The 17,314-nt window shown below is 40.1% G+C and overlaps 1 protein-coding gene across 3 annotated transcripts in view; it reads right to left on the bottom strand.

Moving 5' to 3' along the window:
• LOC123508323 (nephrin-like) overlaps positions 1-17,314 on the bottom strand; it is a 127,655-nt gene that overhangs the window by 7,495 nt on the left and 102,846 nt on the right. For all 3 annotated transcript variants that reach the window (XM_045261933.1, XM_045261934.1, XM_045261932.1), the window contains exons 11-15: positions 15,876-16,041; positions 10,874-11,031; positions 3,202-3,337; positions 1,993-2,105; positions 1,456-1,639 (exon numbers count right to left, since the gene is read on the bottom strand). In XM_045261933.1, the coding sequence (XP_045117868.1) occupies positions 1,456-1,639; positions 1,993-2,105; positions 3,202-3,337; positions 10,874-11,031; positions 15,876-16,041 (757 nt within the window). The remainder of the gene's footprint in view (positions 1-1,455; positions 1,640-1,992; positions 2,106-3,201; positions 3,338-10,873; positions 11,032-15,875; positions 16,042-17,314) is intronic.

The raw sequence follows: 17,314 nt of genomic DNA, 5'->3' as shown, positions 1-17,314 counted from the left end.
AAACTTCAGAAATGAGATTGAATAAAGCCTCCAAAGAAGAAATATCCCTCTGGTGGTGACAGGTGCTCGAGCGACACTAACGGATGAGACTAAAGAAAACAAAAATACAAGCTGTCACCAATAATTAATGTAGAAACTCACACATTCTGCATCCTATCATAGAAAGTAAGTTTTCTTGGTGAAAACTAAATAAACAAATGCGAGTTTCCGCGCCAGAACTCTCGAAAACTGTCTAGCAACTTCAGCGCGAGTTACTCTGTTCCATATTCATACAAAATAATTCAAGGTATTTCAGAGTCAAGACGATCCTTCTTTTTAATATATACAAGTTGCACTGTGAGAAATGAGCAGCAGTTTCTTTTCGATGTCATACAAAGCACCACATTCTTGGAAGGCTTACGGAATTCACAGCAATCTCTAATGCCTCACCAAAGTGTATGCTAAACAAAAAGGGAAAATTTTATTTTTGAAGAGCGGCTTAGCATCAGAGTGAGCCAATGAGTAAGGTTCCATGTGATGTGATTATAACACACTGTTGCGGTAACTGTGAGTTTGTGCCTTGATGGTGACGGGACGATCGAGTGACCAGCACTGGTATGGTCTGCATCCACTGTATTAATTAGTGCAATCCTATTTCAGCATTGCCACAATCGTGAAAGACCCAATAATTGTGCGAATATTATTGTGCTCTTTCATATGAATGTTTGTGAAATCAGAGTCAGTGAATGAGCAGATGAGTCACACGGTGGCCATCGTGAGCCATGATGTCAGGGGAGCAGCGCAGGACTTGTCATCGCTGTGGTCACCCGACTCACACATGATGTGATCCTAAGCCAGCATCCCGCCTGTGTGAATCGCCTTTCCTTCACTGAGATTAGCTGATCCTTCACCATCACATCCATCACCGCGGCTATGCACCGTCATTGTATATGCAATTAGACCCATTATAAACTATGAAGTCCTCCCGCTTTCATTAAGCGATAATCCGATGGACGGCTCCACCACCAAGCACAGCAACCATCAGGCAAATATATCATGGCAATGCAAGCGATCACTTTCCAATACTCCAATACTGCAAGGCCGCTGAGTGCAATGGAAAAAAAAAATGTGGTATCATCAATGTCGATTAACACTGTTTTCACAACACGAAGTAATATTGGGAAAGCAGCAAGAGTTTTATTCAAAATTACAGCCACTTAAATAGATATCGAAAAGCAACAGTCTGTCAATACAAATAACATGTAAAAACAGTTTGATGTAGAATTACAACGGAAAGAAATACCAGCATTTCTAGGAAAGCAACAGTAGCAAAGTAAACAATACACGCAGTCTCATTCAAAATTAGAACAAAGAAATATGCAGAGACTCGTTCCACATTACAACAAACCATTCATAAACCGCCAGGCACAAGGACGGCAACGCACGCACGCAATGAACACACTCCGCACAACTTACCCATGCGATTTTCCGCCACTTTGAGAGAGAACCCGTCCAGCACGTAGGGTTCCGATCTGCCGCGACTGTTGAACGAGTACACCTTCACCACATAGTCTAGCCCCGGAGCCAAGCCACCGAGGGTAAACTGAGGCTGATCTGCCGTCACATTCGCCACCAGTCGTTGATCCCCTGGCTCGAGCACCTGGTGGGAAGGGACGTGGAATGCAAAGGGTTAATTAAAGGGAATTACAGGTGTGGACAAAATTTTAGGTAGAAAAGGTAATGGTTTCGAGGAGAGAGAGAGAGAGAGAGAGAGAGAGAGAGAGAGAGAGAAAGTAAAGTTGAAGGTAGAAAATGGAAAATTGATGAAAATTGGTGGGATTGTCCATTTACACGGAGAGAAACGATATGCAAACACACACACACACACACACACACACACACACACACACACACACACACACACAAAACACTGACACCCACGGACACGGACAAATGGAAACACACAGACAGACAGACGGACGGACAGACAAGAGACACACCCACTACACCTACCAGGGCTATAAATCTCTGCCGCAGTCCCCCATCGAACCCCGGCGTGCAGGTCACTCTGAGGGAAGACACCCGCTGCTCAACGACCGTGCAGCTCTCCACGCGCTCCGGCACACCTGTAATTCACACACTTGTAACGCCCACACACCTGCTGCGAATCCCTTATACCAGCAGCACAACACTAGAAACACCTGACACACACACACACACACACACACACACACACACACACACACACACACATAACGACCATTACTTAGGAAATATTACTACAACACTACGGTCAGTCCATCCCGTCCAACCTCCTCCTCTTCCTCCTCTTCCTCTTCCTCCTCCTTCTCCTCCTCCTCCCCCTCCTCCTCCTTAACAGCAACACTCAGAACGTACTGTTTCCTCGTGAATGCTTCTGTTTATCACTGTTAGTACTGACACTGCTGGCACGGGTAACTACTGAAAAAACAGCAACAGCAACAATATTTGGTATTTTTCACTACCACTGCACTACCGCCAATATCACTACTACCACTACTATTACTGCCGTTGCTCCCACCCCCACTATTACTGAGGTGATCTTGCTGCTGCTGTTGCATTTCTAGTACCACCACTACCATCAAAAACTTCACCACCACAACCAGTACTACTACAACTAACTTATCTTTTACAACCATCACCACCACAGCCACCATCACCACCACTTGCGAAGAATACTACAAAAACTATCCACTACTAAGGAAAGCAGCAAGTTGGGATCAGAGCTCATATTCTCAAACACTTCTCCGCTTCACCTTCACTATTTCAAAAGGCTTTATCTAAATTTACACAAGTTTTTAAGGTGTTTTTACGGTTCTAGAGGCAAATTGACAAGATTTCTACATTATTAACTGGAAAAACACTCTTGAAAAACCCCGCTAATCATCTTTGTGGCCTTGGAAAATAGTCGTTGTGAGAGAAAGAAGAGTATTTTTAAGCAAGTTTTCTTGTTCTAAAAGCAGATTAACAAGATTTCTACATTACTAACAGGAGAAACACTCTTGAAAACCCCACTAATTATCTCTATGGCCTTGGAAAATAGCCATGGTGAGAGAGCAAAGCATTTCTGAATCTGAACCCATGCCACTAGAAACAGTACAAGCTTCTCTTTACCGCTCCCATCACTCACTGCTTCCTCGCTCATCACTCACTCTTTTCAATCACTCACTGCTGCCTTCTCACCTGCAGGGATGAGCAGAGTGGTGCAGGGGTGGCCGTTGGTGCCCTGCTTATTCATGGCCCAGCACAGCACGATCATCTTGGTGAGGGAGAGCGGCGTGGTGTAGGTGAGGCGGGAGGTGTTGCCCGACCATTCAAACTATGTAGAGAACGATGGTATGCAGGTGAGAGAGAGAGAGAGAGAGAGAGAGAGAGAGAGAGAGAGAGAGAGAGAGAGTGTGTATATCAGACAACACGAGTCATAGGGAAGGGGGAAATGCTTAGAAATATCCCTTGTTACATCTAATGGTACGATCCTAGCATGCAGTCATAATAAAAATGTCCCACTTTATGAAGCCGGCGGACTGTGAGAACGCAACGCTTTTACTTGAGGCAACGATATACTCACTCGTACCAGCTAATCATTTTCTCTCACTGTTCTTGATCTTTTCTCTTTTAGATGTCACTTTAGAACTCAAGCTATCAGTAGTCTTACGTCGATTAGTTGGCGTTGGTATTGTATATACTGATCTTTAAAAGGCTTACGGATGTTTTTACGGTCTTAATGATACAATAACAAGACTTCTACATTATAAATAGCAGAAATAGTCTTGTAAAGCAGGCTATCCATATATGTGATTTTCAAGAATAGTCATGGTGGGAGTTAAGCGCTCTCTCTCTCTCTCTCTCTCTCTCTCTCTCTCTCTCTCTCTCTCTCTCTCTCTCTCTCTCTCTCTCTCTCTCTCTCTCTCTCTCACGCCATGAATACCAGAGTTAATGGCGGTGTACACTAAAGATGATTCCAATAAAGAAGTGACCACTGTTCTCTACGCTACATAAGTATCAGCCAAACTCCTGCAGGAACACGAGTCAAGTAGGCGGCAATATTGGTCTATCAGTGAAGTTGCTCATGTCTGTAATGGTTATAAGAGGCACAGGTCTGAGTGCACCAATGTTCCTAGCAAGAGAACAACAGGTCGGAGTCTACTTAGCTTCATTAAGGAAAAGATCTTAGTGCTGGAATATTCTTAGGGAGTAAAAAGAGCTTTGTTTTTTAATATTTCTAGAGAGGGAAAAGACTTAAGTGCTAAAATATTCTTAGGTTGGGATAAGATCTTATTGCTGGAATATTAATAGGAGGAAAAGATCTTAGTGCTGAATATTTTTAGGGAGGGAAAAGATCTTAGTGCTGGAACATTCGAAGGGAAAAAAATCTTAGTGCTGAATATTTTTAGGGAAGGAAAAGATCTTAGTACTTGAATATTCATAGGGAAGGAAACGATTTGAGTGCACCAGTGTTCATAGAGAGGGAAAGTTCTCCAGTGCGAATTCAAGAGCAAGACAATAGATCTAAATAAACAAGTACCGATTAAGACGAGTGAAAAGCGTGGCCACAGAAATTATGTTGTCACCTGATGTGATGAACCGCCAACTGGTAGGTGCAACAACCCCGCTGCTTGACCCACTACATACATTCGCTTCCTGCAGTAGTATAATAACCCAGACTATTTATGGCAACCCACTTTCCAGTTGACATTTATATTTACTTGTTATATAATCATCCCTAATTATTAAAGTTTATCTCCTGAGGTGCTACTTTTCCGCGTCCTGCTGCAGCGTGACTGGTTTGTTTTGTTAGGTTAAGCCACTCGGCACTCGTAATTCTTCTCATCATCATCTTTAACCCCTTCAGTACCAGGACGCGTTTCCATATTCATCCTGCTTACTATTTGGTGATTTTATACAGCCTTAGAAACTTATGTGGGGGGATTGAAATAGCGGAGACTCCTGCCATTAATCTTCTGACCTCCATAGACCTTTCCTAATGTCAATAATGTGGTCTAATCGTACACAAATCTCAAGGTAAAAAATGTGTTCCAGTATTGAAGAAGTCAAGCCACTCGCCATGCATAATTCTTCTCATCATAATAGTTTTTCCTCCCTACAATAAGTCTTGGTGTTTTAATACGAGTAGACAGACTGGTTAGGCACTCCTCTTGATCGTCACTAAGCGGAAAGAAAAAGACTATATATTAAGTGGAAGCGGAAAGGAGTATTTACTATGGGAAGAAGAAATAAATACTATATGGGAAGGAGGATTATATAATATGCGGAAAGGAAATGTAAAATATAATATTCGGAAAAGAAAAGGACTATTGTTATATACGGAAGAAAGAAGACTGACTAAAATACGAGGCAACACTCACCACTTGACACATAATGCACACATGGAACACTGCACATACTAAAGTTCCTCACAATTATGTCTCCAAATTAAAACCAAGGTAAAAACAAACATTCCATTGGTTATTCTGCGCCACAAGGAAAAAAAACAAACAATCTGCTATCGTCGTAGTGAATGCCAGAACAACCCTGCAGTCTTCTCCTTCAAAACATTCATTATAAACGTGTATAATTATTGCATGGAATTGGGGCAGTCTGCGTCAGTGATATTCCGCGCATTTCCTTGTTAGTGGTCGATGCGTGTGTCTGACCCGAGTAAGGGAATAATGAAGGACTCGTCAGTGAACATAACAAGATGCTGCCTTTTCAAAGAGACTTATTTTAGCTTGTGTTGTTACGCGCAGCAAACTTTTTTTTATCTAACCCATTCAGTACCGTGACGTCTTCTATTCATTATTTTTATTATTTTTTTCAGAGACTTATTTTAGCTTGTGTTGTTACGCGCGGCAAACTTTTTTTTATCTAACCCATTCAGTACCGTGACGTCTTCTATTCATTATTTTTATTATTTTTTTCAAAGAGACTTATTTTAGCTTGTATTGTTACGCGCAGTACTTTTTTTTTATTTAACTCCTTCAGTACCGTGACGTCTTTTCCTATTCATTATTTTTATTATTTTTTTCAGAGAGACTTATTTTAGCTTGTGTTGTTACGCGCAGTTAACTTTTTTATATTTAATCCTTCAGTACAGTGACGTCTTTTTCTATTCATTCTGTTTACTATATGGTGATTTTATACAGCTTCACAAACTTATATGGGAGATTAAAATAGTTAAGACTTTGGTCATTAATCATCTGACCTCCATAGACCCATCCTAATGTCAATAAAATAATCTGATCACACCCAAAACGCAAAGTAGATATGCGTCCCATTACTGAAGGGGTTAAAGTAATCTATGGCTATTTGAAGTTAATTTCTCACTCACTCACTCTCTCTCACTCTCACTCTCTCTCTCTCTCTCTCTCTCTCTCTCTCTCAACACAACTACATACAAGCGCTCTCACAATGTAACGCTTCAACACCACGAATTTTTTTCTTTTTTATCTCTATTTTTCCCTCCCTCTGTGCTGGAGCTCACCAAGGCGTGAAAAATAGAAAACCATTGCGTCAGTGTGATTACGATTCTTTCATTCATCAAGTCTCTTAGGGATCATACCACGGGCAATTTTCATCATGTTTTTTTTCCTTCTCTTTCATGTCTGTCGGTATACATGTCCAATTGTTCATGTTCCTCTCTATCGCTCTAACTGGAGTGGGGTTTTGGAAGCTTGCAAGTCTGTTTCTGTCTGTTTATATGTTTGTGTTTGTATACATGTCTCTCTTGGTCTGTTTGTCAGTCTGTCTGTTTGGCTATTTATGTGTGTGTGTGTGTGTGTGTGTGTGTGTGTGTGTGTGTGTGTGTGTGTGTGTGTGTGTGTGTATATATATATATATATATATATATATATATATATATATATATATATATATATATATATATATATATATATATATATATATATATATATATATATATATATATATATATATATATATATATATATATATATATATATATATATATATATATATATATATATATATATATATATATATATATATATATATCTCTCATTCTTAGTTTATTTTACGTGATTTACCATCTCTCTCTCTCTCTCTCTCTCTCTCTCTCTCTCTCTCTCTCTCTCTCTCTCTCTCTCTCTCTCTTAATATGTATTTTATTTTTCTCATTCTGAGTTTATTTTGTGACTTACCATGATCTCTCTCTCTCTCTCTCTCTCTCTCTCTCTCTCTCTCTCTCTCTCTCTCTCTCTCTCTCTCTCTCAGTACTCCTTGACAGTAAAGTGTGAAAAACAGTTTCTTTATATCTTCATAAGCAGCATTATCCTAAAGCGCGCCGACACACCTAATGTCCCTGATGACACTAAGCACTTGGGTTTGTGGGTTTGGCTTAATGTCTGGGTACTCTTTCGTAGTGGTGGATAAAATAAATATGTGGTTTTAAATGGGCGGGAGGAAAACGTTCTTGTAAAGTGTTCCCAGTGAGGCGAGACTCCCCAGCCACATTACGTACAAGGGCTTGACATTTTACAGCCATAGTACATTTGTTTTCTTTTATGCGTGAAGGAGACCATCCAGGGACCCAGATATGGCGGGAAAACGCGCTGATTACGAACTTAAAAAGAGAAAACAACTATCCATAATTAAAATAGATGCCAAATAAAGAAATAGAGGTACAGATGATAAATGAACAATTGTCATCAAATACATCTAGTTAAGTTTATTTGTCATCTTTTTAATGTCAAATGTTAGCTAGCAATATAACCGCATTGTCATCAGTAGCCAGAGTGTTAGCCCCTTCAGTACTGGAACGCATTTTTACCTCGAATTTTGGGCGTGATTAAACGAATTTATTTATATTAAGAAAGGTCTATGGAGGTCAGATGATTGGTGGGCAGAGTCTTTACTTCTTTAATCCCTCACGTAAGATTCTGAAGCTGTACAAAATCACCAGATAGTAAGCAGAATGAATATGGAAACGTGTCCTGGTGCTGAAGGGGTTAAAGGAGTCAGATGATATTGATGTTCTGTAACCAAACCAAACAGAAATTCGTATTTGATGAACTTAACATGTACACATTCAGAATATGATGATTATTTATGGCTTATATAACTTTTATATGCAGTAAGCCAGTTAAATCTTTCCCCCTCTCGCATTTCCATGTAAATTACGTACTGTATTTTTCATTATGGGCCTCGCAGTTTCCAGTTTTTTTGTTCGAATTAAAAAAACAGTGATGTGGGTTCGAGAATAATTCTGTTGTCTTTCAGCAGTTAACAGTACATCACCTCTCCCTCGTAGTAGTAGTAGTAGTAGTAGTAGTAGTAGTAGTAGTAGTAGTAGTAGTAGTAGTAGCAGTAGTTGTAATAGTAGCAGCAGTAGTAGTAGCAGTAGCAGCAGCAGCAGCAGCAGCAGCAGCAGCAGTAGTAGTAGCAGCAGCAGCAGCAGCAGCAGCAGCAGCAGCAGCAGCAGCAGCAGCAGCAGCAGCAGCAGCAGCAGCAGCAGTAGCAGCAGCAGTAGCAGCAGCAGCAGCAGCAGCAGCAGCAGTAGTAGTAGTAGTAGTAGTAGTAGTAGTAGTTGGTCGTAGTAATATTTCGATAGTTATGGAAATCAATCTAAAAAAGAAATAGTGAAACGAGCCTTTTGTTTTAATCACGGACTGTCTAGTTGAAAGATGCGTTGCGTTGCGTTGCGTTGCGTTGCGTTGCGGTGCGGTGCGGTGCGGTGCGGTCCGTCATTGGTTCGTATTCAGAAACGCTGTATTCTCTCACCACGACTGTTTCACAAGGCCACAGACTAGCGGTATTTTTAAGAAGGTTTCTCCAGTGAATAATGCAGAAATTTTGTCACTCTGTCTCTAGAAGTGTAAAAACACCTTTAAAAAACTCGCATAAATTCAAATAAACCCTTTTTGAATAGTGGAGGTGAAGCACAGAACCGTTTGAGAATACGAACCATTATGAGAACTTGAGTAAAACGTAACAACTGTACTGAGAACCCGTGCCATTTCACCAAGAATAACATTACTATCTATCCAGTTTAACCACAATCAAAGTAGTGTCAGCTCCCTCGTGCATATCTTCCTAATTGTGTCGTGGCAATATTTGATATCTGTGTTTGTTCCCGAGACCTGCGAGGCGGAGCGGACCAGCTCTCTCCATCATCGTTAGTGAGCAATAATTGTGTTAAAATCAATGAAAAGCTCGTAATCATCCGCGGTTACCGAATCATATTTATATACAGACCACAACAACCTCCAGAAGAAACAACAACTTCAGAGAGAGAGAGAGAGAGAGAGAGAGAGAGAGAGAGAGAGAGAGAGAGAGAGAGAGAGTATTAGTAGTAGGATTATAAGTGTGATTAAAAGTTGAGAGAGGAAAGAAAATAGCAAAAGTAACGACGATGAATAGAATGAAAGAAAGAAAAATAAAAGGGGAGAGAGAGAGAGAGAGAGAGAGAGAGAGAGAGAGAGAGAGAGAGAGAGAGAGAGAGAGAGAGAGAGAGAGAGAGAGAGAGAGAGAGAGAGAGAGAGAGAGAGAGAAAGAGAGGCGATACTTCCTGGTGCGTACCGGTAGTAAACTGTTGCACTGAAAACAAAATCACTGAACTATGTAATGATCCCACGGTTATTGTAACGAATATGTGATCAACCTTTTCCCAGACTTTAACGTATGAATCCAACCCAGTGACAGTGATAGTGACAAACAGACAGAGACCGTGAAGTGACAGTGAAAGACAGTGACAGACAGTGAAAAAGACCGAGACTGAAAATGAAAGTGACAGTGACAGATACAAGGACAGAGACAGTGACAGATACAGAAACAGTGACGGTGAAAGTGACAGTGAAAGTGACAGTGACAGAGACAGAGGCAGAGACATTGACAGAGATAGTAACAGTGCCAGCATACTTCAACCAATCAGGCCAGCGAAGGTGAAAAGAGAATGGCGCCTGGATATTTTAGATACATAGTTTAGACTTTAGATAGTATGGAATGACTCGCATAGAAAACGGAAGTATGGATAGTTTAGATAGTATGAAACGTGTGGCATTTCATTACACTCGCTCAAAATGGTGCTAAGGTAACGATCTCTTCATTGTACGCGTGAACGTCAACCACAACCACACCCGCAGTTATTTCAAGGCAACTTGTTACTGAAATTAAGTTTCCATTTTTATTCTTGATTAGAAGATGACGGTGAGAGGAAGCGAAGGAAGGGAACGGAAAGACTACTCCTGGCTGCTACCGAGACCTCCACCCGCCTTTGAAGCCTGTTTGTTAGAGTTACTGGTCATCCCCACCCCCTCACTTTCCCGCTCCCCTCCCCCCATATCTCTCTCTCTCTCTCTCTCTCTCTCTCTCTCTCTCTCTCTCTCTCTCTCTCTCTCTCTCTCAAACAGCTTCTATAAAGTTATAGGTATTCTGAGATGTCTCCACCAGTTTTTCTCACCCCGCTCCCCCAAACGCGCACACTGTACAAGGGCCTTATCCTTTCTACCATAAGAACTTTTTTTAATAATCTAAAGTAAAAAATGACAAGCTGATTGAATGGACACAGATTATTAAGTCTGCCTTTGTTCAACACCACCAGACCTCATAACGATAATTGCGGACATTACATTTCCTGACAAAAATCTGCAACTTGACTCTGAAAGACAAAAAGGTCTTAATATTACGCTCGCGGCAAAATAATGGCTTACCTTGTTTGTCTTTTTACTTCCACTAATTAAGTTAACGCAAGACGTTATATTAATATTTAGCGAGTGTTTTTGTCTTATGCACTGGAGTCCTGCCTCTCTCGCCTTGCATCTCGGCGGCTTCTCATTAATCCTCGAGTGTCGCGCTCCAGAATTTAGTGAAATATACAACTTCCTTCACAACAGAGACTCACCTCGCTCTTTGGCACTGCTTGCAGGCCGTCCTGAGTGCTGTTGAGAGACCAGGAGAAGCGGTCTGGCGGCGGGAAGGCGTCCACCGCACACACTACCGTCACATTCTCTCCTGGCGTCACCGTCACCACCTGCTCATCTACCTGACACTGTGGCGCATCTGTGGAGAGATACGGAGAGGAAGGTGCCATTAGAAAGCAGTGGAGTCTTGGACGAGATGGAGTAGAAGCACTGTAATAGTTTCTACCTTTATTACCCTCTAGGTGTTGTTGCATCAGATGAAATTTTGTCGATGAGGAGAAATCTCGAACCGTGAGATCCATTGTAAATTGTTTTCTCCTCCTCTTTTATGAATTCTGACAAAGCGGAAAGTTTTAAGTGTTTTTCTTCCTGGTCTGGTTCTGGTTTCCTTTGCGATCAATGTTGCTGTGCGATTATGCAATTGATGCGCCGCGTATTGTGACTATTTTGTTTTTCGTTGTATTGGTTTGTGTTGATAAAAAAAAAGAAAAACTGATAAAATAAATACATATTCTTTTAGGGTCTTTCGTGACTTATCCCTTTTCACGGCTTTGCGTCTTCCATGAATGAAATGAATACGAAAGTCTGAGAAACACATCAAAAGAAAGAAATAAAAATATGAAATACTAGCCGAGCAAGAAACGCGTTGAGGCATAATAACATCACACAACACGCCAACATAACATAAACACTTCTTGTGATGCGATAAAGAGCACACGGTGGAGCGCTGCCCGAGGAGTACTCAGAGCTCGGTGTTCAGGGAGTATTAGCGAGCAACCCAAGGGAGTAACCGAGGCCTTGCTTGGTGAAGCCTGAGCATCACACACAGCCTGGTAGTTTAGCCCTCTGCTGTCAGGTGTGGATGGACGACCCGTGTATGGCTGTGGCTAAAATCTTAACTTGAAATGGCTAACTCTTACATACACTTAAGATTTCCAGTATTAACCCTTTCAGTACTGGGACACATATTTTACCATGAGATTTGTGTATGATTAGACCATTTTATTGACAATAGGAAGGGTCTGTGGAGGTCAGAAGATTAATGGCCACAGTCTTCACTATTTTAATCTCAACATAAGTTTCTGAAGCTGTATAAAATCGCCAAATAGTAAGGAAAATGAATATGAAAAAGCGTCATGGTGCTCACGGGGTTAAGCAAACATTTATCATGGCAAATTAAATCATATAAAAGATCAGAGCATCCACCAATGATTTATCGTTACATTATATACGCAAGGCAAAGCGGAAAAAGAAAGTCAATATCTGAATAAGTTAATGGCAGAAATGGACTTATGAAGAGCAAGAGTGTTGACCATCTTAAACTTCAAAAGGGAAAGGGAAAAAAAATGAATAAACGTCATTAATATGGAAAATATGCTTCAGAAAACCTCCCTTGTTGACTTAGAGAGCCATGGCTATTTTTATCCCCATTATTTACCCTTTCCTTCTTTCTGCCCTTCCTTTTTCTCTCCTCGTGAGCCGAAATGATCACCGTCATCTTAGGAAGGAGGTCAAACATCCCAAATATCAGCGGGACGTGAGTGGCATCTCTCTCTAACACCCGTACTGCCTTTCCTCCTCTTCAGCTCCTCTCACCTCCTCATATGGTGTCTCAGTACTTGTTTTTTTTTCATACTTTGTCTTTCATTCATTTCATTTTCTTCTTCCTCTCCCTCCTATTCAACTCTCCTCACCTTCTCATATTGTGTGTTTCCTCTCAGCGTTTTTCATACCTTGTCTTTCATTATTCATTTATTATTTTCTTTTCTCCCTTCTTTTTACTTCTTTGCATTACTTTCCTCATACTGTGTCTTTCCTCTCAGTACTTTGTCTTTTTTTTTCATACTTTCATTATCTATTTCATGTTTTGCCTTGTCTCTTTACTTTTACTTTATTTTATGTCATGCTTTTCATACCTCTCTTCTTATTTGTGTCTTTCCTCTCCTTTGGTTTTTTTCATACTTTCTTTCATTATCTATTTCATTTTTTTTTTCTTTTCTTTATTTTTATCGTTTTCTTTTTTTTTTTTTTTTTACATTCCTCTCCTCATACTGTGACTTTGATCTCAGTACTTGCTATTTTTCATAATTTGTCTTTCATCATTCATTTTTCCTCTTCTCTTTACTCTTATATCTTTTTCTTTACATTCCTCTTTTTCATTTTTATTCTGTATCGAACACGTTTCCTCTTATTAATACTTGCTTTATTTTCATAATTTGTCTTTCATCATTCTTTTTTTTTTCTCTTCTCTTTACTTTTACTTTTCTTTTCTCTTATTCTTTACATTCCTATCTTCTTTTCATTTCTTTCATCTTTTTTGTCTCGAACACGTTCTCATATTTTATCTTCCATATTTCATTCCTTACATTCCTCTCCTTTTCTCATCTTTTCTCTTAACTCTTCTTTACTTGTTTTAACTATTTTCCATCTTTCGTAACTGGAATTCCTCTTGTCACATTTTCTTTCCTTCAATATCTGCTTTTGCTCCATCCAACAACTTTACTTTATATTTTTGTCTCATATTCATCGTCACTTGCTTTGTTTAAGTTACATTTCATCTCTTCGAGCAGGATCTTTATCGTTTGCCATCTAGAAACGCTAATAATACTGAGCAGATATAGACTGAGAAAATTCGTAAGCTTATCTAAGGTCAATAACAAATAAAAGTTTAACAAAAATTTACAAGGTGATTTTAACCCGTTCAGTACCATGACACGTCTCCACATTTATTCTGGTTACCACTTGGCGATTCTATACAGCTTCAGAAACTTGTGTGGAGATTAAAATAGTGAAAACTCTGGGCCATTAACCTTCTGACCTCCATATAACATTGGTAGTATAAATAAAATTGTCTAATCGCACCCAAAACTCATAGTAAAAATGCGTCCTAGTATTGAAGGGGTTAAGAAGATTATTATATATTCAAATAACCATAACCATCTCAGTTAATATCCAGACTTTACCAGTACGAGCCGCTGCTTCATGTAATATGCTTAATAATTTTTCACAATATTATGAGACCTCCGAGAAGCAAAATTTCCTGTGATACGATATTCCTCGAATAACAAAATGCTCGACAAGAATATCACCAAAACTTTTATGCTTTCACAAAATCTGCAAGACTTGATATGCGCCTATCAGAACCTTGCTGGCAGGCACAAAGAACACGGTAATACTGGAACCTCGGGCCTGGAGTGACCACCGGCTTATATTCGTTTAATTATTCTGAAAACCTAACATAAAACTCTTATTTTGTGACGAACACCAGCAACAGTTTCTTGTTTATTAGGTAGCCTTTTCATTTGTTAACCCCTTCAGTACCAGGACGCGTTTTCATATTCATTCTGTTTATTATTTGGCGATTTTATACAGCTTCAGAAACTTGTGTAGGGATTAAAATAGTGAAGACTCTGGTCATTAATCTTCTGACCTCCATAGACTCTTCCTCATGTAAGTAAATCTGTCTAACGCAAACAAAACTCCTGATAAAAATACATCCCTGTACTGAAAGAGTTAAAAAGCATAATTTCCTCAGTTCAAGAAGACTCCTTATCTCGTACTCTCTTCGTCACCACCTTTGCTTACTTCGATTCTCAAATACACGAGTCTTAGCTGTTCTATCCCCTAAATGCAAAGTTAATTCCATCTTTTTTCTACTGATATGGTAGCATTTGCTTCGCTGGTGGTGTGCGTGGCAGGTATTTTGTATTGTGAAATTGGTCGCATTTATATTCTAATAAGATTATAACGTGAGTGTGTGTTGTTCGCTGTGTGACAAGTTTTTAGTCTTCCAAAGTTGAAATATTGTGTTGTAAGCAGTGTGTGTGTGTGTGTGTGTGTGTGTGTGTGTGTGTGTGTGTGTGTGTGTGTGTGTGTGTGTGTGTGTGTGTGTGTGTGTGATGCTCTTCCATCTTTTAAAGAGAAAATATTAAGTTACAAGCAGTGTGTGACTGCTTTTCTGTCTTCAAGAGTTTATATACTGTCTTGCAAGAAGAGAGACGGAGAAACTGATACAGGCGGAGAGATGCTATCCCGCGGCACCATCACGCTCTCACATTAGCAGTGAAGGGAAAGAAACACACAAACGCGGTCATCGGAAGTAGCCTCATTTGAAGATATTGTTACCTCGTCTCCAGCGTTCTTTATCCCTACGTTTCCTGACTCGTCTTTCGCTTTTCCTCATGTGTTCACTCGCTCTCCTATTCCTCTTCCACGTCCTTCTTCTCGCCTCGATTTCTCATCTTATTTTCTTTTTCCCAGTACGTGCAGTCAATCTTCAGTATACTCTTTCTATTTTTCTTTTGATCTTCACTTGATTTCTTACGTTTTCTTTCATCCTCTTCCGCCTTACCATCCCTTAAGCTGCTTCTGTTCATTATTTTTCACTTCCACAATACTTTTCGGCAACTTCAGCTCTCGTGTCATTTCCTCCTCCTCCTAAACCTCCTCCATCTCCTCCTCGCGTAATTTTTTAATTAACTCAGCGGGTGTCATTAATCTGAAAGAGGCAGTATCATGAGGGAGGCAATATCATGAGGCAGCGAGAGGCATGAGGGAGGCAGTGTCGTGAAAAGTAAATGTCTCGAAGGAACACGTGGTATGAAGGAATACGCGGCGGAAGGAGAGATTCAATCATGGAGAAGCGATCAACGACAGAGAGAGAGAGAGAGAGAGAGAGAGAGAGAGAGAGAGAACACCACTGATTGCTCATTTTAGTGGGGTTAGGAGGGAAGGACACTCTAGCAACAGATATATGGCAGGGAGAGAGAGAGAGAGAGAGAGAGAGAGAGAGAGAGAGAGAGAGAGAGAGAGAGAGAATATACAAAGCCCGAATAACACGGACAATTGCACATTTGGTGGGACAAGCACAACATGACATGCAGACAAACGGACACTGACAAAAAAAAAAAACAAAAAAACACGGACAAATGAACAGACAGACAGACAGACAGACAGACAGACAGACACAGCATGAATACTTACACAGCACATTGAGAGTGATGGTGTTGCTGGTCTCTGTGCCCCGGGAGTTGGCGGCGCTGCAGGAGTACCGCCCTCCGCCCTGCCGCCCCACAGTCTGCAGCACCAGGGAGTCGCCTGTCACCAGCACCACACCCGCGCCGCGCTTCCCCTGCTGCACCTCCTCGCCCTGCCAACAGAACAAGTCCTCTTTTGTAGTGATAGTAATGCAGGTTTCGCGGACTCCTTTTCCTTTATTGTTTTGTAATTTTTGTTTTTATTTTTGTTATCTATTTTTATTTCTTTTCTCTGCAGTGGCGGTACAAATTGATTACACGTAATTCATTTCTGTAGTTTTCTGTATTTCTTTTTCTTTACCTTTTGTTTCGTAATTCTTGTTTTTTTTTTATCATTTTTCATCTATAATTATTTCTTTTCTTTCCAGTGGCGGTATAAATTGAATACAAGTAATTCCTTTGGTACGAGTAATGTTCGTTTTCTGTACTTCTTTTTCTGTATGTTTTTGTCTTGTAATTATTACTTTTTACTATTTTTAATCTAAAATTATTTCTTTTCTTTCCAGTGGCGGTACAAGTTGAACATATGTCATTCATTTCTCTGGCGGCGTTGCTTTTCGCTACGTCGAGATGGACTGGAATTGCTGCCTCTGTATCCAGTTATATATGAGGCTGAAAGAAGAAAATTACAAGTATGTATCACGTAATAAAGATGTGAGTGATGAATCAAATGGCTTTCCTTTCTTTATCCTTATAATTTTTAGAATGGCGCTTTCACTCACCACCACTAACACGTCACTTTGCCTCTTCAAACTTGCTACGAGATGAATAAGAACAATTTCGAGAGTCATTAATGATAAGAAAGGTGGTGATTCAGTAACTTCAGCCTTTTAGTCCTTGCAGTTTTATCTCCTCTCATTAAAATCCCAAATAGTTACTCTTGTCAATAGCAATCGAAGTTTTGAAGCTCGTTAATCAAGACTGTGGGAAAAACACTACCAAGATCACCATATACTTTTTCATTCGACTTTAAGCTATCGCGTCACTGCCACCCACACAAGTTCTCCCACACAACGCACAGAGGAGTTTCGCCCCGCCAGATAAGAGTAATCAGCTTTCGTGAACAATAATGAGTGTGTGAGGAAGGATGTAAGGTAGGACTTCATTGATGTTAGGTTTTATTCACTCGAGTGCTTTGTAAGTGAGCCACAACGTAACGTAAAACAGACATCATTCTAAATCCAAAAAGCTTGTATCGCAGAAACTCAAGCTTCTCTTCCTCTTAAAAGCTTATGATAAAAAAAAAGACGCGTGGTATATTTTAGATCAATTCATTATCCTCGTCACTACTCTTCATCATCATTCCAAATCCAAAAGCTTATATCACAGAAACTAATAAAAAGCTTCTCTTCCTTCTTAACCCCTTCAATACACACTTTAACCATG

Source organism: Portunus trituberculatus, chromosome 24 (assembly GCF_017591435.1).
Source record: "Portunus trituberculatus isolate SZX2019 chromosome 24, ASM1759143v1, whole genome shotgun sequence".
NCBI classification, from domain to species: Eukaryota; Metazoa; Arthropoda; class Malacostraca; order Decapoda; family Portunidae; genus Portunus; species Portunus trituberculatus.
The sequence above is the reverse complement of the archived record's forward strand: the minus strand, read 5'-3'. Positions and strand labels throughout refer to the sequence as shown.